Source organism: Passer domesticus, chromosome 24 (assembly GCF_036417665.1).
Source record: "Passer domesticus isolate bPasDom1 chromosome 24, bPasDom1.hap1, whole genome shotgun sequence".
NCBI classification, from domain to species: Eukaryota; Metazoa; Chordata; class Aves; order Passeriformes; family Passeridae; genus Passer; species Passer domesticus.
The window spans coordinates 6,103,713-6,127,625 of NC_087497.1; the positions used below are offsets into that span (position 1 = coordinate 6,103,713).

Below are 23,913 nucleotides of genomic sequence, written 5' to 3' on the forward strand. Positions count from 1 at the left end.
GGGCCAAGCCCCTGTGGCAGCTGCCAGTCCCGGGGTATGTGTCCCCCTCGCCATCGGCTCAGCCTGCCTCACCCTCAAGTGAAAAAATCTAAAAACTTCCCCCTCAGAAACCCACCACACCAGAGCATCACAGCTCCTTTCCTGGCAGGGGGAAAAATCCATCCTGAGAGGCAGATGAGTGTCCAGCCTAATTCTCCCCTCACTATTAAGGTCAGGGACTGAGGAGCCGGACAACAAAAAGTGCGGGAGAAGTGGGTGAAACACCGGGAAGAGAGCAAGCCGCACTTTTCCAGCCTTTCCAGCGGAACAGCAGAGCCACCATCACATTTTCCCCGAGCGGCTCCACACAACAGAGCGGCTTTGACGCCCGGCGCCTCCCGCCCTTGCTCCCAGTCCTCGCTTTCCCTTTGGAAACCCAGACTATTTTAAATAGTCTGAGTGGAGCTGCACCTGAGCGTCTGGCAGAGCCGTTCCCAGGGCAGGCCGCGGCTGTGGCAGCCCCCGAGGTGGCACGGAGTGACTTCAATGCCGTCTGTGACCCGGGATGAGCCTCCCTGTAATTTGTAATTTGTACCCAAATGCAGCCCGGCCTGGCTCCACATGGGATGGATACCAACGGAGCGCTCGCTGCTAATAACAAAACCTCCTCTCTCTGCAGGCGTTTGCTGCCCTCGGCTCTGCATAACCGGATGTCTTTACGCAAATATCAGCTTTGAATGCCCTTGAATTCATCTGGAGCAGGAAAAACTGCTGCGAGCCCCTCTCCGGAGCTGACAGGGCTGGGCCGCCGATGTGACAAAGTCCTTTTCATTCCCGTTCCTGCAGCTTCTGGACAGCCCCAGCTCCCCGGGAGCCAGTGGAATATCTGTCTCTGCTTGGTTTAGAGTCCAAGGAATCTCGCTGATTCATGGGGTGGGACAGCCTGGCCTGGAAATCGCTGTGGCACTGGAACCAAACTGATGTGGGGCTGTGCAGTCCAGCCCTAGCCAGGAACCTCCCTTGGTAATTACCCGTTAATTAATTGCAGCTTGTACCATGAAGGACACCGTCCCACCGTTGTTGTTGTTGGAACGTGGATTCCAACAGAAGGGAAGAAATTTCCCTTAAATGGGGTCGTTCCAGAGATTCCACAAGCATCTGTCTTAGGCTTTGCATTCATTTTTTTGCATGACAGAGTAAGAAATTTGCACCAGCTGGGGCCAAATGTGGATTCTGGGACTGGTTTAACGAGGGGCAAAGGAAAGTTGGATCTGCCTGCTGGGAAAGGCAGGGGCTGAGTGCTTATTCCAGGACAAGGAACGCTGCGCCAGGCGCTCCCCCTCAGCCAAGGACCTTCTTCTCTGCTTCACCAAAAAGTTCAAAATGCCAGGGTTTTGTCAAACTTGCAGGACTTCCAGGGCTCCCCACAGCACAGCCCCACCTGCTCGAGAACAGGCAGTGGTTGAGCACAAAGAAACAGCTCTCCCACGGGCCCGCAAAGGTGGGTGTAGAGCAACAAATTTGAGGTCTGCGAGGCTCTCGGGGCCTTTTTATGTTTCCCAGCCCCACAAAGGAGCTGCCAGGGCTGTTTTTGCCTCACCGCTGCTGCATTTCTGCTCTAACAAAAGCTCTCCCCTGCTGGTATCTCGCAGAGCAGCTAATAGCTTATTTCATTTATACCCAGCTGCACCAGCCCTGGCGCTGCTTTAATATCTTTTCAATTATTTCACTTTCAGATGACATTTTCCTGGTTTCAAGCTACCACTTACCAAACCCCTCACACTCCCCATTCAAATGAAACATCTAACAATGTTCACTCTGAAAGCTCTCAATTCCTTCCTCCTTCAGTAATTGCTGTTTGTATTATTCTGGATTTATTTATTTCTTTTTTAGAACACTTAGAATTAATTTGTCCACGCTTTACATAATAAATCACCAGTGCTCCTAACAATCCATAGGGAAATGAGCATCACCCACCTTTAAGAGCAGTGAGGAATGAGTCAGGAAAGTTCAGTGACTTACGCAAAGTTAAATTTGCACACAGAGTGGGAACAAAGCAACTCTGGCCCCCCACGTGTGCTCAGTGGGTCACTCCCTCAATATTATTTTATGCTGCATTCAGGAGCTTCGTCCCCATTTGGCAGAGCAGCAAAACAACGTGGGATTGTTTCACTTCTCCAGCAGTTTTGGCCTTTCTGCAGCAGTTTTTCCATCTCAAACTTTCCAAGTGCTTTTGAAACTGGAGGCATCAGATGTTAAAGATATCAAAGCAGGCCCTCTCCTGCCCTGGCTGTGCGTGTTCCTCCGGTGGAATTCTCTGCCACGCTGACCCTGGGGCTCAAAAATGAGTTTTTATTTCCACGGGGAATTTTTCAGGCATGGGAGGAGCTCAGCACACAGGTCATGTTGTCACTCAGTGGGACACATGTGAGAACATCCCATTTTTGAAATTATAATGAAACTGCTGTGAGGAGAAAGATGCTGAGGAGGTGTGGGAAGGAGAGCATCCCGTGCTGGCTGTGGCTGGCAGCAGGAGCCTGTCCTGACTGCCGGGTTCATTAGAGCTCCTGAAAGCCATGCTGGACACAGCTGGCAGAGCAACCTGCCCAGGGACACCTATTAAAGGAAAGCAGGACTGACACACCCTGGTTATAAATACCAGCATTCCCATTCCACAGCTAATTTGGGATGCTGGGCTGGGATGCAGCAGGGGAAGTGCAGCCACCACAGGCCCAGCCCTCCTGCCACAGATGCTCTGCTGAGCTGCTGCCCCTCTGCAGAGCAATCCCAGGAGCTCCACGTTCCTCCCTCCCATCCAGGCACCAAGAGGGGTTTTGGGCTGCATCCATCACCTGCCTCCTGGGAGGGATGAATTTGTTATGGCTCGTTCTTCTTTCATTGCTCCTGCGTCGAGCAGGGTTTGGTTTGCCAGATTTCCAAGGATTGCGGGGGAGACCCAACTTCTGCCGGTGTCAGACTGTTTGTAGTCTGCTGTGATTCCCAACCAGCTGTCCCTGGATGGCTCATTTTCCTCTGGGGTGCCTGCCAAACTTTAGGATTAGCTGCAGTGAGCAGCTGAGGACACGCGTGGAGCCGGCCCTGGAGCTCACAGCTGCCACTGGGCAGAAATGCAGAGAAAACAGCTTTGTGCTGCAGGCTGAGCAGAGCTGCAGCAGCACAGGACACATCCCGTGGCATTATGTGGGAAGGTGACCTCATCCCACAATTTCTGGGTCACTCCTGTGCTCCATGGTCCGAGTTAGCACTGCTCTGAGCACAGAGGTTGGGGAACTCAACGCTTCTAGGAAAGGTTCATCAAGAACTTTCGGTGGCAGTAATTGCACTTGGAGTAATTTAATAATCAATGGCCTTTCCGTGCTTCTTCCTTTTTTGTTTCCCCTGGTTACTGGCATATGGTCCTTTCCCCGGGGAGCTGGATGGTAATTAATGCATTTTGTGGTTAAATGTTTGGACTCAGCATCTCAGGGCGCCCAAGAAGCAGGAGGGGACAAAGCAGGCATTGTCTGCAGGTTTCCCTCTGCCGTGGGTCCCCTCACAGAGGCACCAGGGACAGCTTTTTGGGAATGCTGACACAGGCAGAGCTTTCACCTCCATTCCTTTGGAACACGGGGGAAATTGAAGTGCTTCTCCCTGTCTTTGGAGGTGATATCCAAGGGGGGTAGAAAGGAAAGTTGGCTCCCAGGACCACACACACCACAGGAGTAATTGAATGCCCAACTCTCCCCTTTCAGCAGGAGGCTGTTGCTGTGCTCTGCCCAGGGTTTCTTGCTGCCCTACTTTCCAAATTCAGATATCAGCCTGTCCTCTGCTGCGAGCATCAGGAAACAAAGATTTGGGCTTCTTCCTTCTGCAGGAAGAGACCTGGAAAGGATAAAGAGGCAGAGGTGGAGCTGGGTCTGAGTGATGGAAACCTTCCCATGGCAGCACTGGACACACAAGGAGTCCTTCAATAAAACCCCAAATCCACTGCATTCCTAGTTTGAAAAGTTATTTGGGGAAAAAACCCCTTAGTTTTGTGAGCCTGATTAAAATCTATATTTCCCCACCCTTATGTATAGAAGTTGCTTGAAAGTAAATAAATCCAGGTATTGGCTGTTTTCTTTTAAGGTTAGTCCCCAGCTGATTCAAACACCTGGGCTGATAAGGAGATTTGGTGAAGAAAAAAATACTATACAACCTACTTCTCCCAAAATAACAACCCCAGCTTTTCCTGGCTGAGGTTGATGAAGTGCTTAAATCAGCCACAGTCGCCTGCAGCAGCAATCAAACACACCAGCAAGGTTTCCTGCTGAATTCCCATAATCTGAAAAGGCTGGAAGCTGCTGGTAGCTGGGGCTCCCCTGATGAACCCTGTCCATGATGTCCCAGCTGGGATTCTCACTGTGGCTCCTGGCACGGAGCTGAAATGCAGAAACTCTGTTTGCTGTGGGTTTTTTAATGGGCTGCAGGTCTGAGGGACCAGGAAGGGGAGCTGTGGGGAGGCAGGGCTGGCTCTGTGTGCAGGGAAAGGCTTCCAGCCCCGCTCCAAGGACCTGCAGGGACCAATCCAGCCACAGCAAGGACAGCAAGATGCTCCATTTTCTCTCTGAGGTGCAGCCCAAGACAGAAAAAGATTCAGAAAAAAACAAGTCCAACACAAAACCTCTTTATCTCAGGCTGGCTTGAGCCAAAGCTGTGAGTATTAGGAAAAAATTCTTCCCTGTGAGGGTGGGGAGGCCCAGGCACTGTCCAAGGATGAGCAACCTGGGATGGTGGAAGATGTCCCTGCCCATGGCAGAGCTGGAACTGGATCATCTTTAGGGTCCCTTCCACCCCAAACCATTCCATGATTCTCTGATTCCACCAGTGCAGGCACCTGATAACCCATCCCAGCTGAGGGCAGGACTGTCACCTCCACAAATCCAAACCACTTCTGCACAGCTGGGCACCAGCTGAAGTTTCACATCTCTGCTCTGCCTGTGGGGTGAAGCTGTGCATCCCAAATCCCCCGAGCTTTCCAGGAGGGTCCTTGGGCTAAGTCCACATCTGGGAGGGATGACATTCCTCCCAAGGAACAAAGGGAACACCTCTCCCAGAGCCACCCTGCTCCAAGGCGATGGCGTAAATGCTGATCTGACTCAAGCAGTGACATGATGAATGTGGGGCTGATTTCCTCCTACCTGAGTCACACTGGAAGGAGCCAGATTTTTTTCCAAGTACTCAGGAAAGGAAAGGAATTGTGGGCAGGACAAGAGCCCAAGATCTTGCAGTTCTACCAGGAGTTAGAAATAATCTTTCTGATAAAATTATTTGCATTGCAGCAGCATGTGGAGTGCTCCAGCTCTCCAAACACAGGGACAGAAACTCCTCCACCTTCTCCAAACCTTGCAGCCTGAGGTGCTGCCAAGGGAATGACATCCCAAATCCCTGAGATACCCACAGCAGGATGGGGAACTGAACCCAAACCTCCTGAGTCACCAACCCAAAAAGCAGCTGCGGTCCCCAGCAAAGCCACTGTGCCCTGCAGATGGGGAGAACAACAACAATCCTGCAGGGCAGGACCAGAGTTCCCAAATCTTCCTGTCTCTCTGCTCCTTATCTGCAGCACACGCTCGACCTGCTCAGGCTGAAATTCTGGTATTTCAGATCATCGGGTCCTTGCTTTTGCAATTTTAATTATCACCTCTTTACCCCAGTGGTTTGTGTGTGTAATGATTGCTGTAAGGCTCTTCGGGCTCCTACTGAGCCAGTTAGAGCCAAACATTTGGGCACAAACACGGGAGAGATAATTGAGGACTGGAGCCATCCCTCTGCCCCCTGGCCCAACCAGGGATGTCCAAACCCAGCCAGGCTCTCAGAGCATCTTTGTGAGATTTTCCCTTTTTAAATCCTTTGCTTTAAACCCAGCCATGAATCCCAGCTGATCAGTGCAGGCAATGGGACAGAAAGGGGAGGAATTGTCACTGAGGGGGTTAAAGCACAGACAGCTGCTTCTCTAACCCTGCCCTGATCAGCTGCACAAGAGGTCTCCACGATTCAGGTTTCTTTCACAGATTTAAAACTCCTTCTAGATAAGCAAATGAGCAATTAGCAGCGCTGTATCTGTGATATCATTAAAATTCAAATGGTACCCTGGCTTCTCATTAATAGTGGGAAGTGCAGTCGGAGAGGATAAACCCAAATCCTCTGTTGGCAGCAGGGGGAAGCCCCTCTGTGCACAGCCCCCTTCTCCGGGGGTTGGTGGCAGCAGGGCCAGCCCCTCTGCAGGGCCGGCCCCTCCTCGGCCCCTCTCGGTTATCAGCACACAGCGTCCATCACACGAGCTCCATCGAGCCCTTTATCGACAGGAATCTCCCTTACATCACCGGGAATGCTGAGCCCGTGCTGCAGAGGGGACGCCGAGGCAGGAGGGGATCCCACGAGCATTCCCCCGGTGTGTCAGCTGTCCCAGGCAGGGAGCAGGGCTGGATGAACGCGGGGCTGTGCAGCCTGGCTGGGGGCAGGAGGAAGAAGCAGAGCTGGAGAGGGGCCAGACCCCTGAGCAGCGAAGCCCCGGGGCTGCAGCAGCTCCTGCAGCTGGGCCGGGCAGGATGGACACCCTGGGGTGGCTCAACTCGTGGGATGCAGAGGTTGAAAGGCTCTGATCCCTTTGGGAGAGGGGAAGGCTTTTATCCAGGGGAGAAATCCAGCCTGTGGTGAGCTGGGAAGCCACGGATGACAGACACAAACGCAGTGTCTGTGATCAGTCATCCCCAGGGCCCTGCTCTCCACAGAACATGGGCATTTCTCCCTTTTCACACAGCTCCCTTCACTTATCTCTGTCCTGGATAACAGCAGGTGTCCACTTTCCCTGTCTGGAAAGAAGAGTTGAACTGAAAGCAGAGTCTGCCTGCAGCCACAGGGACGGCTCCCTTTATCCTCCCCCATAAATAATAGAAGATTCATTCACAGGCTTGTAATAGATTAAAAATAAATAAATAAAAAAGAGCTCAATTTTGTTTTGCCAATCATGCACTTAATGCAATTTTCCCTTCTTGCCCCCTTGTGCCGGTGCCTGTGGACTCACAAAGGTTTTAATAAGCTGGAAAGGTGCCAAACCATTTCTGTCTCATTAAAAAAATATCAGCACAGCGACAAAGGTAATTTTTTTCACATCAGTAGTCAAATCCACTTGCTGAATTAAAATCCAGCTGACAGGGAGACTATCAATTTTTAATGGGAGCTTCCTCCCTCCTGGAGAGGGGAAGCCTGGGGGGGTTACTCTTAAAAGGGGTCCACATTTCTCATAACCATCCCATCAGCTTTAGTTTCACCTGAAGCTCAAGTTTTAAAGCCTGAGTGAGGAATTACAAACCCCCCCCCCCCAGGTAAAAAAACCTCCTGAGAGCTTCCCAGGCTGTGTCCCCTCAGACATTCCCTTCTCCCACTGCACGTGTGGGTCAGGGGAGACCAGGGAGCTCTGTGCACTTGGGGCCAGCCTGGAGCAGGACACGGGGCACAGGTCAGGGCTGGGGACAAACCCAGAGGAAGCTCTGGCTGAGCTGATAAGCACAGCAGTGCTCTGGACCCTCCTCTCCAGGGGCCATTCCCAGCTGACGTCGGCAGCAGAATTCCTTTTATTTCATAGCCACAACAATTGACACGAGCTGCAGCTCTGCCCCTGCACTGAACACAAAGCCTCTGTGGGGGAACCGAACAATTCCCCACAATTCCCTCCCCCCAGGACAGCTGTTTTCCGTGTTTTCTTTCGAGTGAAACAGAGGAATCCTGCACTTCCCAGGGATTCAGAGCATCCTCCTCCCCCTGCCCGGATCAGCACAAGGACCAAAAGCAGCCTGAGCTCCCCAGGATCTGCTGGACAAGGTCCTGCTCTGTTTCTGCCTGGATTCAACAGCTCCATGCAGGAGCAGCCCCGGCCCCAGGGTCCCAGCCTGGGGCTCACAAAGCCCGGGAGCTGCCCGGGGTGGCCACATCCTGCCTTTGTGTGGGAGGAAGGATGCTCCGGACCCACATCCCTCCTGCCTCCAGCTCCTCGGCCCGGGGAAGCAGATGTGGGAGTTCAGAGGATTCCTGACCCCATCCCGGGCTGGGCAGCCTCCCCCGGGCCTGGCCCAGAGGTCAAGTCCCACACCTGCCCTGGGAGGTGTTCCACACAATTCCCAGTGGGCTGATCCCGATTCTTACAGAGCCTGCACAACATGAATGCCAAAGACAATTTATGACTTGGTGATTAAAACACCTTGCACTGAAGGCTCAGTCTTGCCTCCTGCAGCAAACCCCGACCCGTGGGGGGCTGCACTCCTGGCACAGACCCCAGCCCCGCTTTGGGAGCCAGCACATTCCCTCCTGCAGTGCTGATTTTTAGGATTCTCCAAACCCCAAAGCAGGCTCCGTACAACCCCAAACATGGCACTAACGAGCAGGGGTGGCCCGTGGCTGTGTCACCGTGAGTCACCCCCGCCCCAGACCTGACTCACCTGCCCCGGGGCTGGCCGGCTCCCATTACAAAATCCGACACTCCCAGCTAGGGAAGAATTTCACAGTTTTCTCTCCCTGGGAGATGGGCTGGAGCCACACAACTCCCGTTTGCTGCTCGGGCACAGCCCCTACACAGACACCAGCAAACCCCAGAGAAGGCACTTTGTGGCTCTTGATTTTAAATAAAATATTGGGAAAAGAGGCAAGAAAAACCCAAACTCTCCTTTCCAGCTCCACAACAAACTGTGATCCTCATCCCTTCAGGAACAGCTTCCAGTCCATCCCCAGCCTGGTGAGATAGAGCCAAAGCCACCTGGGGATGTTTAGGTACAAACGTGCAGTGAGAAGCCCTCTGAACATCATCTCCCTCTGTATATTGGTTGTTCTCCTGCTTTAAGAGCAATTAAAATCAACCCCACTTTTCCCAGCCACCTTCCCAAGGCTTAATCCACACTCAGGATGGGACACATGAAAAATTCACCACCTGACTGCCTCCAGCCACCAAGGCAGCAAACACAAACCATCTCCAGTGGAGCAGAAGATCTCTAACCATGTCGGATGCTCCCTGAGCTCTGCTCACAGCAGAAGGAAACACTCTGGCTCAAGTCAGAGCTAAACTGAACAAGTGGTAACAAAGCCAAGCACTTCTTTCCCCCAGACCTGGCTGAGAGCAGCTGAGCTGTCACCCCTCGAGTGCCACAGAGCAGGAAGGACCCCAGCTCCTGCTGGACCTTCACAGGGACTATCAGATCCTGAGCCAGAGGGAGCCCAGGTAAGGGTGGCTGCTACAGGGCATCCTCTGCTCCAGCCAGGGGGGACCATCCCCAGCTGCTGTTTCACACCCAGCTGAAGAGACTCCAGCAGTTCCAGCCTCTTTGAACTCATTCAGGATTGTTATTCAGCATTAAGTTCAAAAGTCAAACTGCTGATTGCTCTGGGAAGACACAACTCCCCATCCCATTCTGCTGAGATTCAAGAATCTTTTTATTATCCTGGAAGAGATATAATTACTTCCAATAGTAATTTATGAGTAAGACCTGATCTAAGAGAAACACAATTCCACTGAATTGTCAGTGCTTTGAGACATTGACATCCACAGTGGACTTGAAGCAGACAAATCAAAGGTTTATGAGATGATCCTGTATCAGATCATCAGTTATGACACACAACAGGTGGAATGGAACTCCACCAAAACACAGCTCTGTGCCCTGCTGAGCTGCTCCTCCCAGAGCTGCTTTTACACCAGCACACAGGGATTTGGAGTTTGGTGCTGCAGGAAACAGGAATGAAGTCACAGTGCACAGCTGCTCCTGCGAGCCCAGGGCCCTCCCTGCAGCCCTCACTGCTCAGGACATGGATCTGTGTCAGGTGAGGGAGGTTTGGGGATGGCTCCCAGCACAGAACTCTGCCCTGGTGCTGGGATTTATCCCAGGGAGCAGCAGCAGAACAGTTCTGTGTCCTGGGGCAATGCAGGGTAAATCCCTCAGCTCAGGAAGCTCCACACAGCACTCCCAGGCAAACTGCCAAAGTCACACAAGTGGAAAAATTTAACAGTCCAGCCCCGAGTTTCTATAAGCTTGGAACTGTTGCACACACACCTGCCATTGTCCCGGCTGTTGACACAACAAACACATCTTTTTCAGAAGCAGCTACAGAGTGACCTGTGACTCACCTCAGCCTCACACTCACTGCTGAGGACTCAGTTCCATTGCAATTACACAGCCCAATTAAACTTTTTGTGGAGTTGGACACAATCATTGCAGCAAGTCCCTTACCTAGACCCTGTGTCTGTCACTTCACGAGGGTGGCCTGGGTCAGGCAGCCAAAATTCAGCATGAGCAGATCCAGGATAAAAAAGAAGTGAGATCCAAGTAGCTCCTGCCTCATCACATCAGGAACCTGCAGGGTCACTTCTGAACTACAAATACAAGGATTTAAAAACAGAGAGAAGAGGTTAACCAAGAAGCTGGAGTGGAGAAGGGATCAGACAAGTTTGGGTTTGGATGAGGAGAGCTCAATCAGAGGATCAGGAGAGAATTCAGTGGTGTCAGGAACAGCAGAGACACAGATGGAACCCAGCCCAGCAGAGATTCTGTGCTAAAAAGGGTCTGTGCCACAGCAGGGACAGCTCAGGGGAGGAGAGGGCTCATTACCCCAGTTGATATTGAAATGAAATGTTACTACTTGAATGGGTAAGTGGGAAGAAATTAAAATACTAAGCTAAATACAATTTAGAAGTTATATTCTTTTTAAACACTGCATTTAATTGCTCTTTTTAAGCCTACACCATTCTTTATGGATATATTAAAAAAAGAGGCAGGAGGAACAGCAGCAATAGAAACTCCAGGGGAGATGGAAATGCGGAAGGAAGGCCTGCCTCATCCAGAGGTCCTTTATCAGCCCTGGGGGCAGGAGATGGAAATAGGTGTGAGGGAAGATAAGCAGTGACTCAGGCCCTGAATGTATTTAAAGAACTTCTATTAGTGCTAAGATTAAAAGGCACTCAGAGGTCACTAAACCCAGGTAGAAGCAAGATTGAGATGATAAAGGAGGAGGCATTAAACCCTGGGGAGCTGCACCCCTGCAGGACATGCAGGGAAAATCCCAAGTGAATGAGGATCAGCACGTCCTGAGTTTGGGTCTGTGGCTCCTCAATCACCAAATTCACCCAGATGGACTTTGAGAAATGCCTCTGTCCAGAAGCTTCTTGGAATTTATCACACACGTTTCAATAACAGGTGATCCTCAGCACTCCAGCTCTAGAGGAGGTTTACAAGCACTTGAGCACACAATGACATTTGTGTCAAGAAACAAAAGGTTCAGCACAGGGAAGTGCAGAAGGAGCTGCTCTGAAACCTCCCCTCCCAGCCAGGACCTGGAGCAGCCCTGCCTCGGGTTAGGTCCTGCACAAGGGCAAGGAAAGACTCACCAAGCTGCACACTCACTGCACATCACAGCCACTGCAGCTGCAGCACAGAAAGAATTCAAAAGCACCTTCCAGAACCACCTCAGGCTTCAGAACTGAGCTGATTTCAGAGACAGAGCTGGAGTTTTTACACTAATTTCACAGCAACAACCCGACAGGTTTCCAGTGATTAAAAGGGGCTTGGAACTGGGTGCTCTGTAAGGTCCCTTCCAACCCAGCCCATTCTGTGATTCCATGATTATGGAAAGGCAGGGAGCCCCCAGGATTCCTCAGATGAGCTCTCACACCACTACAGCTCCTTCTCCAAGTTAATCAAACCTGCTGTTCGTTTCTTGCAGGGCCTTCAAACACTTTACTTGTTCTGACCAGCAATTTGCACAGCAAATACTGAGTTTGAGCTTCTCCATCCTCTCACAGCACTGCCCAGGTAAGACTCCTGCTCGGCAAGAACTCCACAGGAGCATCACTAATTAAAGGGCTCTTCCTGCTCCACCAGGCCAGTTAAAAGCCCCAATTTTTCCAGAGCCAGCACAGTGGATCAAACACGTTCTCATCTCTGAGCAGTCATTAACCCTGCACAAAACAAAGCTGATTAGCAAATGTAAATGTCCAGATAAAAATAGCCAACATCTGTTTAAATTTAGAAATTTATTTTGTTTAATCCACAAGCTTTATATAGCTTTAGTTAAAAAAACAAAAACAAAGAACAGTGAAAACATGACAATATCCAAAGTTCAGGTTCCTCTAAACTTTCAAAGAACACAGCTCTGAAAGTTGCTCAGACCATTCCGAAGAACCGTAACGAGACAAGATTTATGAATGGGGCAACGACAGCTCACAAACAAAATTTATGGAACTGAAGGAATTATTATTTTTTTTTCTGGGTCTGCTGATCATGGAAACTGCCCTTTAAAAAAAGAACATAAAAATACAAATGAAATTCCAGTGTTCCAAATCAACATGTTACATCAATATAAACCCACAGTGTCCTGGTAAACAACATGCTTTCATTTATGTACCACTCTAAATTGCTATTCTTGATTGGCTTTAATGGAGACTATACAGGCAACAGTAGAAAGCATTAAAATAGAGATGTACTTCCTTGAATTCTGCAGTGGTTTTACTCCTGGGCAAGCCTACAAACCACAAAGGTTAGTAGCATCATGTAAGTGATACAAAAGAAGTCAAATGAGCCCCTCACAAATTCTGCTCAAGGCTCTGCTGGATTTCAAAGAAACGAGGGAACTGACGGTCATGTTTCAAACCTCCAAAACAAATTCCTACTGCTTCTAAAAAGTCTCACTCTAAATGAAATTATGCTGTCAATGAAAGAATGTCACTAGTACACTGTGGACACCTTTTGTAATGTAAATCCATGCCCTTTGTACATGGTGAACCTCAACCTAGCAATTATTACAACAAATGTTATATTCTAAAGCTCAAACACATTTAGCAATTTGAAATTGAATTCTGAGTACAAACCAAAGAAAATGTACATTATATCAAAGGGTTGGCCTAGGAGGGGGGGGACACCTGCGCCTTCCTCATGGACCTCAGCGCCTTCTCCCGCAGGTGCTTTTCGAGGTCATCCAGGTTGTCCTCGGGTTCACTTTCTGTCTCCTTCAAACAAACACAAAGAGCTGCTTCAAACACCCGGGGCCTGGCCAGGCTGAGCCCCCCAGCACTGAAACCCCCACCCCAAATCTCACTTTGGAATTAGGGCTGTCGGAACTCCAGCAGAGCAGTGCACACCCACCCTTTACAAAGTCCCAAATTCTCACCTTTTTGGGTTCTGTCTCTGCTTCCTGGTCTCCCTGTGCTGAGGTGGTGTCTGCTGGAGCCACAGCAGCAGCTACTGCAGCTGCTGCTGCCTTCTCCTTCTTATGCTTTTTGTGTTTCTTGTGCTTTTTATCCTTTTTATGCTTCTTATCCTTCTTTTTCTTCTTCTTCTTGCCACCACCTTCTTGATCTGAATTCTGTAATAAATAATTCAATACATGTTACAACTCATCTCTCAGGCTTCAAATTTTCTCTGGCAAAGAATGGAACTGCCCCTGGGAAACCTCAGAAGAAGAGGTGAAGAACCAAATAATCTGTTCTCTTCCCACTGGGAATACTCTGAGTTTGCACATAGGATACTGACCATAAATAAGCCCCCCTCACTTTGCAGACCATAAAACTCAAGTACTCATGGAATGGCACAGACTTTTCCCCAGAATCTGATTTTCTATAGAACACCATTTTCTCCCACACTTGGAGTTGTTAAGCTTGAAAACTTCACTTTACAAATTGTTTTTAGACGTTTTTAATTATAAAGAATGACCCCAAGCAGTTTCCCCTCTGTGAATAACCCTGGGGCTGCCCAGCAGCTCAGCCTTCCCAACCAGAGGCTGCCCTGGAACCCGAAGCAGTGCTGCTTTATGAGCACACAAATACCCTGGCAGGTGATGGGCTCTGAGTTGGGCTCTTGGCCTTTTTTGCAGGTGACCAGTTTGCAGAAGGAGAGCGAGACCGGGCAGGAGATGCAGGTCCTTGGTGTTTCTTGGGAGCTGTCTCAGGTGAGCCTGACGCAGAGCGGGACGAGGACACGCGCCGGGGGCTGGGGGTGGAAGCCCTGGGGAACACAGAGTCACAGTCAGAGGGGAGGCACAGAGCAAGGGAACACCAGCACAAGAGCCAAATGAACCTGTGGAAGCCCTGGGGAACACAGAGTCACAGTCAGAGGGGAGGCACAGAGCAAGGGAACACCAGCACAAGAGCCAAATGAACGCCTGGGCTTTAACTTGGTCAGGCTGCACTCAGAAGATTTAAATTGATTTAAAAAAATAAATGGATTAATTGCTTTGCTGATGTGATAAAAAAGGCAAAACAATCCAAGGGCAGAGTGGATCCATCATGCAGCCTGAAAAGCTGTTAAACAACCCTGCTGCTGCTGCTCAGAACTGATTGCTGCCTTTCTGGTTTAACTAAGTTATAATCACATTACAAGTCAAGAGAACAGCAATGCTATTTAATTGTGCAAGGCTTTCCAATCAGCTACATTTTCCTTCTGAAAAAATTCATAAGCACTTCTCACAGTCTGCTCAGAAAAGCAGCATCTCACTAAAGACATAAATATTTACACTTGTAGCAGTTTATCATGAATGGTCACTTGCAGAATTATTTCTGAGCTAATGAGAAGTGTTGGTCCCCTTCCACAGTTAGGTTTAAAGACAAAGTTAAGTTTTCTTTAAAGCCAGCAATTAAAGGGAAGGATCTGAGAAGATCTCATGGCAGCATTCCAGGGTCTTATAAAAAGGAGGGAGATGGGCTTTTTATTCAGGCAGCACAAGGGGGAATGGCTTCCCACTGCCAGAGGCAGGGTTAGATGGGATATTGGGAAAAACTTTTTCCCTGTGAGGGTGATGAGGCCCTGGCACAGGTGCCCAGAGCAGCTGGGGCTGCCCTGGATCCCTGGCAGTGCCCAAGGCCAGGCTGGACAGGGCTGGGAGCACCTGGGACAGTGGGAGGTGTCCCTGCCCACGGCAGGGGTGGCACTGGATGGGCTTTGAGATCCCTTCCAACCCAAACCATTCTGGGATTCCTTAACAACTTTCACTGCATTACAACTAAACAATAACCCCTCATCAAACCCAGAGCAGACAAGCTGTTTCTTTACTTTGTTTTCTTGGGTTCTGGCGTTCTGGAGACCCTCCTGATGGGCCTGCTGCTGGGTGAGGGTGACTGTCTCCTCTGCGGCGACGCCGACGCTCCCCGGCGCGGCGCAGCAGGGCTGGAGGAGGGGTGGGAAGCTCGAGGCCGTGGTGAAGGTGAATGCCTTTTGTTTTGTGGTGGAGAACGTGTTTCCCTGTTGGATCTGCTGGGAGGAGACCCCTTCCTGTGCTTGGAAGATTCGGAAGGGGAGCGCCGTTTAGCAGTAGGGGAGCTCCTCTGTTTTGGTGGTGGGGAGTGGGAGACTCTGCGCTTGGACTGGGGGGAAGGGGAGGCCCTTCTTTTGGGAGGGGGAGGAGGAGAAGCTGTTCTCCTCTTGGGAGGGGGAGATGGGGAATATCGCCTCTGGATCGGGGGGGAGTATCTCCGTGGAGAGGGAGAACGTCTGCGCGGGGGTGGTGATGGAGACCTGCAAAGAGAGGAAAGGTTCAGGGCCCACCCAGGCATAGCCATCAGTCAGCATTGCCCTGCAGTGCAGCCAAAGAGGGGAAAGAGGACTCTTAGAGTTCTTTAAACTTATCAAAATTTAAACTAGAACTCTTTAGAAGTTGTAAGAGTTTAAAATAAAACTCTTTAGTTGTTACCCAGAAAGGTTGTGATTGCCCCATCCCTGGAAGTGTCCAAGGCCAGGATGGACAAAACTTGGAGCAACCTGAGCTAGTGGAAGGTGTCCCTGCCCATGGATGATCTTTAAGGTCCCTCCCACCCAAACCATCCCATGGTTCTGTGATTTCAACTCGGAATTTGCAGCAGCAACCCAACAACACCCAGGACATGCACCCACCACACCAGCACAACACAGCCCCCTCAGCTTCCCAGTGAAGGAAGTGGGAGCAGGGCCCCCTCCCCATGCCCAGAGGAGCCCCAGGGGCAGAGCAGGCAGGGGCCCGGGTGTACCTTCGGCGAGGCGGGGACGGGGAGCGGCGGCGCCGGGGCGGCGGCGCCGGGGAAGGGGAGCGGCGCCGGCGCGTGGGGGGCGGCGAGGGGCTCCTCCTCCTCCTGCTGCAGAAAACAGGGACTGATCAGCAAAGTGCCAGCTGAGCCACCAGCTGCTTCGTGCTCTGCTTCCACTACACAAAATCTGCTCCTTCATGCACCTTAAAATGGAACTCTACTGGGAGCACTGATGGAAAGAAATGCGCTTAAATCGTTCTGAGGAGGGCGAGACGATGAGTGTATGACTGACCCTGAGCACACCTGACTGGGACCCTGAGCCCACCACAGGGGTCTGACTGACCCTGAGCACACCTGACTGTGACCCTGAGCCCACCACAGGGGTCTGACTGACCCTGAGCACACCTGACTGGGACCCTGAGCCCACCACAGGGGTCTGCCTGACCCTGAGCACACCTGACTGGGACCCTGAGCCCACCACAGGGGTCTGAGAACTGACCCTGAGCCCACCACAGGGGTCTGACTGACCCTGAGCCCACCACATCAGCCAGGACACAATTCCACATCTGCACAACCTGATCCATCACCACCCTGTAGCCAGAGAAAGAGCAAATGGTTGGAATAAGCGATGGATCACATGCTGATTTTGCCTTGGGTGGAGTTAATTTTCTTCACAGTGTGAAACTGTGCTCCATCTGAAATCCAAAATTATTTATTTATTGGAGTGCAGTGAAAAAAAAAGAGTGGCTGCTAAACTGCAGCTCTCTGCATTAAAACTGTTCACCAAATGAGCCATTTTCTGCTTTGTAGGGTTTACAACAGACTTCTGGAAGGGGGAATTTTAATCCAACATGTTATTGCATAGAATTTTAAAGGAAAGGACTATTGGCAAAGTGAAATATTCCTTTTTTTTAAAAAAAAGCAATTAAGATAAAATTACTGGATAAGGGAAAATTGAGAGCAATTAAAAAGCAAAGCAGCTAATTTACATTAAGTGAGATCTGATTTCAAATATGCTGGCTATTGTTCTCCAAGGCAATGAAACACACTTTTAAAGATAAGAGTTTGCTCCAAAATGCAATGTTCTTTTATGAATCAGAAAACCCCCAGCCTTCAAATGTACCAACTGTCCTAATTAAACGTGTATTTATGCAACAGGCAGTACGTGAATTCAGTGTGTTGCAAAACAAGATCAAAGCCTTTGAATCCCAACCTGTTTTCCATAGAAATGTTTGACAGGATCCATAATTAGGAAGGTCTCCACTGGTGAGGGAGGCATCCTTATCTCCTACATCATGATGTGTGCTGTGAGTATCTGCCAGCTAAGCCTTAATTACAGCCTGCTCAAGGGTCATTACATCCAATTAATAAACCTATCAAGCTTCCCCCACCTTTCTGTATTTCTAGATCAACACAGAGCAAAAAGTGTCACAAATAAAAAAGTCACTGCTGTTTTACTGATTGTCTACTTCCAATAGTTCCAAGTATCTCATGAACTGAGGAATGAGAGTTTTGAAAACTCCAATCATCTCTGACCCAGAAGATCAAGATCTTAATTGCTTGTGGCAAGTGTGCAGGAGGGTTTTGAGTCAGTGGCAGCAGGAACCCAACACTGCCCACCCAAAGCTGGGTGTCTGGAGCGAGGAGCCCCTGAGGAACACAAATGCTCAGCTGTTTTCAGGCAGCAGTGGGATGCAACAACATCAAAGTTATTGATGTCACAGGCTGATGTGAATTAACAAAGGGTGAGCAGTGAGGGACACAGAGCAGGTGCTGCTCCTTCTCTTTTTGCCATTGAAATGGTTCCAGGCCCAACACATGAAGGAGCACATCAGTCTGAATTTCCCTCACCATGAGTGTGCAAGTCTAAAGGACAAAAGGATGGCAAATGTTTATCCATGCCAAAATAAATGACAGCCTGTTTAAGAGATGAATTTCTAACCAACCTTTTCATCACTGGTGATTGCCACCTCTTTTCCATCTGCATCCTGAGAGCAGTGGAGGGAAAACAAAACAAAACAAAACACATCTATCTGCCACGGATCTGAGGCAAAAATGAACACCATCAAAGAAAGGTCAGAGCAACTTTTGCCAAATGACTGTAATGGGAAGGAAACCTTGAAAGAAGACTGGGCAGAGTGGGCATGACTCGATGTGTATTTGGTGAGAGTTGCAGAGACAGACAAACAGCAGGAAGGGAGGAGCTAGGCTGAAGCAGTTACCGAGGGGAGGAATCCTTCTGGCGCTTGCGGGGCGAGGGGCTGCGCGAGTGCGAGTGCCGGTGGCGCCTGCCCACCTCCCCGTTCTTCACGTTCGACCTCTTGGGCCTCTCCTCTTCTGAGGAAGATGAAGAACCAGAATCTGCAAACGTAGAAAGAATCACTCTCTGGAAAATGATCCTCGTGCCACTGGTCACTGACAGGGTAATGCTGCAGTTCAGACCAACCTCATCCCCCACCAAATGAGAACCCGAAATTTAAAAGCAGATCGACTGAAAGTGTTAGCTGAACTTAAGTGATAAATAAATCTACAGGGTAAAAATACTTAACTGTCCTCATAAAATTTGGCTAGACAGATAATTTAAAAGATGAACTGCAGCTGCTGTTTGAAATTATGTGGACAAAAATACCCAGGTGAATTTACTGATCTCAAGCATAGAAGAGTCCAAAGTAAGGGCAGATGATGCAATCCACAGCACACAATATTTGTGAGTGATGTTAAGAGTTTGGAAGCGCAATTTTAAAGATGCAAGCCCATTAACAAAAGATGTAATGACCTTTAAAAGTCATACTTTTATTCTTCCTGAACAATAATTAAAGTGACCTCATTATGAGTGGCAAATCTGTAATTAAGTTTACAATAGCACTGCAGAGCACAGAGCAAATAGTTTTAATCTGTATTTAAACTTAACTACTTCCTGAAAAAGGAAACTACAACCCAGTTTTAGGGAATTTCTGTGCTCCATACCAGATGAAGACTGTTGATTTTGCCTCCTGTACTGGCGCCTCTGTTGGACAGAATCTGCTGCAGCCATTTTGCCTCCTTTGTCTTCTTCTGAAAGGACACATAAGGACAGGGCACTTAAACCAAGGATACAGATTTGCCTCATGCAGGCAGAAGGAAAGTTATGGACAGCAGACCATCAGGTATGGGGTTTTGCCTCATTCAAATCTTAGGATAACATAAGGCTGGAATACACCTTGGCTAGGCTTTCATTCCAAGCAATCTTGGATAGAATGAGGCAGTAGTAGTGATCATCTTTAGAGTTCTGAAAACTCTTGCTGTCAATGCCAGACTTCCTGGAGGGCTCAACACTTCAGTGCCCAAGTATTTTTGACTAAAAACCGCACACCCAGCAGCAGAGCTGAGAAGCCAGAGCCATACCTGATTCCGACAACTCTGCTTTCCTGGGCTTGGGCGCTGGCGAAGGAGACTCTCTTTTCTCAGTACTCTTATGTTTGGGTGCTACAAGACAAAACGAAACAGCTCAGCTACAACTCACACCATTCCCTCATCTCTGCCCCACAAAAGGCACACCTGCTCCCTGAGGGAACAGAAGCCCCAAGGTGACGGTGCCCTCACCTGAGGCCCTGCTGGGCGAGACGGAGCCGCGGCTCTTGCGGGCGCGGTTGGACTGCTGGGGCGTGGGCGAGCGGCGGGGCTTGGGCGGGGGGCTGGCGGGGGGCGAGGGCCGGTGGCGGCGCCGGGGGGGGCTGGCCGAGGGCGACAGCCGGCGCGTTTTGCGGGGGGGGCTGGACACGGGTCTCTTGGGAGGCTTCTTTGGCGGAGAGCGGGAGCGCGACGAGGAGGAGGAGGAGCTGCTGCCGGACAGCGAGGCCGAGGAGCGTCTTCTCCTGCAAAGCAAAGGCCACATCAGGTCCTGCCTGGCCACAGCGGGGAACACGTCAGCACAAAGAACAAAGAACTGCAGTTGTTTGCAAGCACAGACACTGAGCCACAGACAACAGCACTTCCCAAACATGGTGGACTGCCTGCAACACTTGGTTTGGAGAAGAGGAGGATAACAACCAATCTTTCACAGTTATTCTTAACTACAACAGTGAGCTAAAAATTGTTAGTGTCACCTTCACTGGCTTTCTGTCAATCTACAGGCTATAGCTAAGCTTTGCCCCTGGAAACAATTAGTTTTGGTTGGGCTCTCTAACTTTTGGGTGGTTAAAGAATTGTCTGTGTTAGCACGTGTGACTTAATGATCTCCAGAGCAGTTCTGGGTAAGAGCTTAGTGTGCAAGGACACTAAAATCTTTTACACCAGGAGGTGAAAATTTCAGACAACTTAACAACTTAACAATTCAGAATCAATCTATCCATCCTTATGTTTTAGTTTTTCATCTTTACTTTGCAAATTTAAAAGGTAGGGCCTCAGAATTCTGCGGCAAAATTTGTGGCAAGTTCTGTTGCAATTGTGTACCTGCAGAATCCACCTTTGGCTGCAGAATTCCTGAGAACCTGGAAAAAAGAAACCCTACCTTGAGTGAGATAAACATTTGCTGAAAGGGAGCTCTTGTACATCTTGCAACATACATGTTTGATACTTTTCACAGTTTTCCCAGTAACTGTGTGAAATGAACATATTGACAAACTCAGGAAATAGTCATCACCTTGTCACAGAAAGGAAGAGAAGTGCTCCTTCCTCAAAAACAACTGCTGTACACAAGAAGCATCACTTTGATTCTCTTCCTATGAAAAGGATCAGAATCTGTTCTCTCTCCATGAAGACAAATGTCTATTTTGACACTGCCAAAAGCATATCATTTACTTTGCAAGGCAGCTTTGCCTCTAGAGCAATTCTTATGCTGTGAAAAATGTGACTTTCAACACCAAAGGGCAAATCTTGAAGAATCTTAAGTAAGAGAATATGAAGAAGACACATACTTCAAGTCCAAATTTAATTTTATGTGATAGAAATACAAGTCATAATTAAAAATTCCCAATGAGTAAAATTCCCAACTTGTTCTATTTATTTTTCCCCAGTCAGGAAAGAAAAGTACAAAGACTTAAGCAAAAAAACCCTAAGGGATATTATTTCAGCCTGTGCTGGGAGCTACCCAGCGCCATGTCAAGAAGCAAAAAAGAAAAAAAAAAAAAAAGCTCTGAAAGTGCCACTTTTCAAAAAGGTGGAATTCTCATCCCTACCCTAACTCAGGAAAAATCATTTCACATCTGCAACAGTGTTCCCCCACAACACACTCAGCAAATGTGACACTGCAGTTTTTCCATCACTCTAATCACACCCCTGCCAGTGCTAAGGTGAGATGAACGAGGGGATTTTGCTAACACAGCTACAGCTCCCTTGAACTTGGCAGGTTCAGCACTTCCAGCTGTCTCAAAAAGCAGGGCTCTTACCGCCTCACGGGGGATCTGCTCCTCCTGTGCCTGGGTGGGGGAGGCATCCTCCGGGGGGGGCTCCTCCTGCGCGGGGACGGCCGGCGCCGCGGGCTGGGTCGCCTTCTAGGGGAGTAAGACCTGTCACAATCGGAAATTCCAATGAAAAGCAACTATCTAACTTCCATAGTTGAGGAAATTTATCCTCCGGGCACTGAGTGCAGAGTTGCTTTCCTCCAAGTGCATCGTATTTAGGTGAGGATGTCAAATGTACAGACACAATCAGGGCTTTGAAGTTTAACATCACTCTATTAAGTAGTAGAAGAAAAGGAGGTAAAGAAAATATTTTACAGCATTTTCAGCATCAAACCCACGTCCTAAAGAAAGACTACACAATTCCCATTATCAGTATTAAGCAGCCCAGTTTCTTCTCTGGTAAGTGCTGGTCACCATGAGCATCTTCTCATAAGTCAATACAAACAAAACACTCCCATACACATTTATTCACCAAATGCATCTTTCTCATTTGGCCCAAAACATCCACAGCTCAACACCTCTAAAAACATCACTAAGAACATTATTTTCTGCTGAAGGTGCCACTTATTCTCAAGGTTCACAGTCAGCACCTGAAGCCCTACCTTGACCGTGATCTATGGCGCCTTCTGGGTCGAGAATGAGATGGAGACCGGGATCGGGATCTTGACCTGGACTTGGATCGACTTGGGGATCTCTGACGAGTCTTCTCCTTCTCCTTCTCTCTCTCCTTCTTTGAGTTACGTTCTGGTGAAGTTTCCTTAGCCTCTGGTACAGGTGGTTCAGGTTTAGGAGCTTTTGGGACATCACTGTTAAAAACAAGGATTTAATTTGTAAGCATATACAAACCACAGCCTGCAGAGTAACATTTCATAAGCTGCCAAGATATTCCCCTGCAACAAACACTCTCCTGCCCATTCTCTGACAAATTGCTCCAGAACTGTGAAAAAGAGTTAGAATGTGGTACAATGATTCAAAGAGTAGAATAAGTAACAGAGAGGCTACACAATGACAACCAGCTGGAAGTCAAGATGACACTGTCACAAGTGTCAGTGATGACTAGGACAATGAAATCAGAGTGGCAGCAAAGCACACTGCCCTTAGAATTCCACACAGAACAAAGAAACCTTACTGAAGATTCTAAGATAAATGCTTTGGCTGTTGCAGGGGCACAGGGAGGAGAAGGCATTGCCCAAGCCAAGCTCCAGCGAGGCATTAGAATAATAATTCCATTTTTTAAAGGCAATACATGGCTCTACACACAGATCTCTCACCTGTTTGAAGTTGCCTCTTGCACAACAGTCTCCTTTGGTTTCACGGAGGGCTCTGGCTCAGGAGTGGCCTCTTTCTTCTCGGGGGCAGGGGTGGCACTGCGGCTCTTGGTGCGGTGGTGCGGGGAGCGGGAGTGGCTGCGCTTCCGCTCGCGGCGCACGGGCGACGACCGCCGCCGCGGGGAGGGGGAGCGGGACTTGCGTCTGGGGAGAGAGAGGCACTCACAGCCTGGGGACAGGCACAGCCAGAGCCCTCAGGGGTACCCACAGCCAGAGCCCAGGGATACCCACAGCCCTCTGCGCCAGGGACACCCACAGCCACAGCCCTCTGCTCCAGGGACACCCACAGCCAGAGCCCAGGGACCCTGGACAGGCACAGCCAGAGCCCTCTGCGCCAGGGGCACCCACAGCCAGAGCCCAGGGACCCTGGACAGGCACAGCCAGAGCCCTCTGCGCCAGGGGCACCCACAGCCAGAGCCCAGGGACCCTGGACAGGCACAGCCAGAGCCCTCTGCGCCAGGGGCACCCACAGCCAGAGCCCAGGGACCCTGGACAGGCACAGCCACAGCCCTCTGCGCCAGGGACACCCACAGCCAGAGCCCAGGGACCCTGGACAGGCACAGCCACAGCCCTCTGCGCCAGGGACACCCACAGCCACAGCCCAGGGACACCCACAGCCAGAGCCCTCAGGGGCACCCACAGCCAGAGCCCTCTGCGCCAGGGACACCCAGCACTGTCTGCAGCATTCAGAGCACGCACAGCACTGCGCTTGCCGCTGCTGACTGACACGCAAATGAAGATGTCCAACAAAAAAACTCAACTCCCTCAAAACTAAAACTAACAAAGCCTGGAACAGATAAACCACTAAAAACGACACCCCTGTCAGAGCTGCTCTGGTTTACTCGCAGTTCCTGTTCAGCAGTAGGTCAGGCCAGCCTCCTACAATAGCTAAGGGGAGTATTTCCACAGCTCAATTAATTCTCTGCCACGTGTCCTCCCTCTGTTCCTGATATACTGCCTGTGCATTTTCATTACCTTCTTGGACTCCTGGATCTGTCTCTTTTCTCTCTGTTGTCTTTGTCTTCCTTATCTCTCTTCTCTTTGTCTTCATCTTGTTTCTTCATGGAAGCCAGTTTCTCCTGCTCTATCTGTGCAACCAAATATCAGCACTTAACTCAGAGGCAGCACACAGACCTTATCAAATATGCATGTCCAACACCAGCAAATATCTGCTTCAGGACAGGAACATTTTGCCCAGACAGCAGAGTTCTGCTGA

The 23,913-nt window shown here is 49.7% G+C and overlaps 1 protein-coding gene across 9 annotated transcripts in view; it reads right to left on the bottom strand.

Moving 5' to 3' along the window:
- Positions 1-12,012: 12,012 nt before the first annotated feature.
- The window catches only part of SRRM1 (serine and arginine repetitive matrix 1), a 17,497-nt gene continuing 5,596 nt past the window's right edge, over positions 12,013-23,913 (bottom strand). For 3 of the 9 annotated variants that reach the window (XM_064398267.1, XM_064398275.1, XM_064398274.1), the window contains 14 exons: positions 23,673-23,785; positions 22,641-22,841; positions 21,972-22,175; positions 21,355-21,474; positions 19,571-19,842; positions 19,373-19,453; positions 18,956-19,042; positions 18,211-18,349; positions 17,935-17,976; positions 15,992-16,096; positions 15,042-15,503; positions 13,820-13,997; positions 13,165-13,359; positions 12,013-13,003 (listed from right to left, as the gene is read on the bottom strand). In XM_064398267.1, coding sequence (XP_064254337.1) covers positions 12,899-13,003; positions 13,165-13,359; positions 13,820-13,997; positions 15,042-15,503; positions 15,992-16,096; positions 17,935-17,976; positions 18,211-18,349; positions 18,956-19,042; positions 19,373-19,453; positions 19,571-19,842; positions 21,355-21,474; positions 21,972-22,175; positions 22,641-22,841; positions 23,673-23,785 — 2,304 coding nt within the window. In that variant the 3' untranslated portion in view covers positions 12,013-12,898. The remainder of the gene's footprint in view (positions 13,004-13,164; positions 13,360-13,819; positions 13,998-15,041; positions 15,504-15,991; positions 16,097-17,934; positions 17,977-18,210; positions 18,350-18,955; positions 19,043-19,372; positions 19,454-19,570; positions 19,843-21,354; positions 21,475-21,971; positions 22,176-22,640; positions 22,842-23,672; positions 23,786-23,913) is intronic. The other 6 variants (XM_064398270.1, XM_064398269.1, XM_064398268.1 and 3 more) reach the window with 6 other exon arrangements.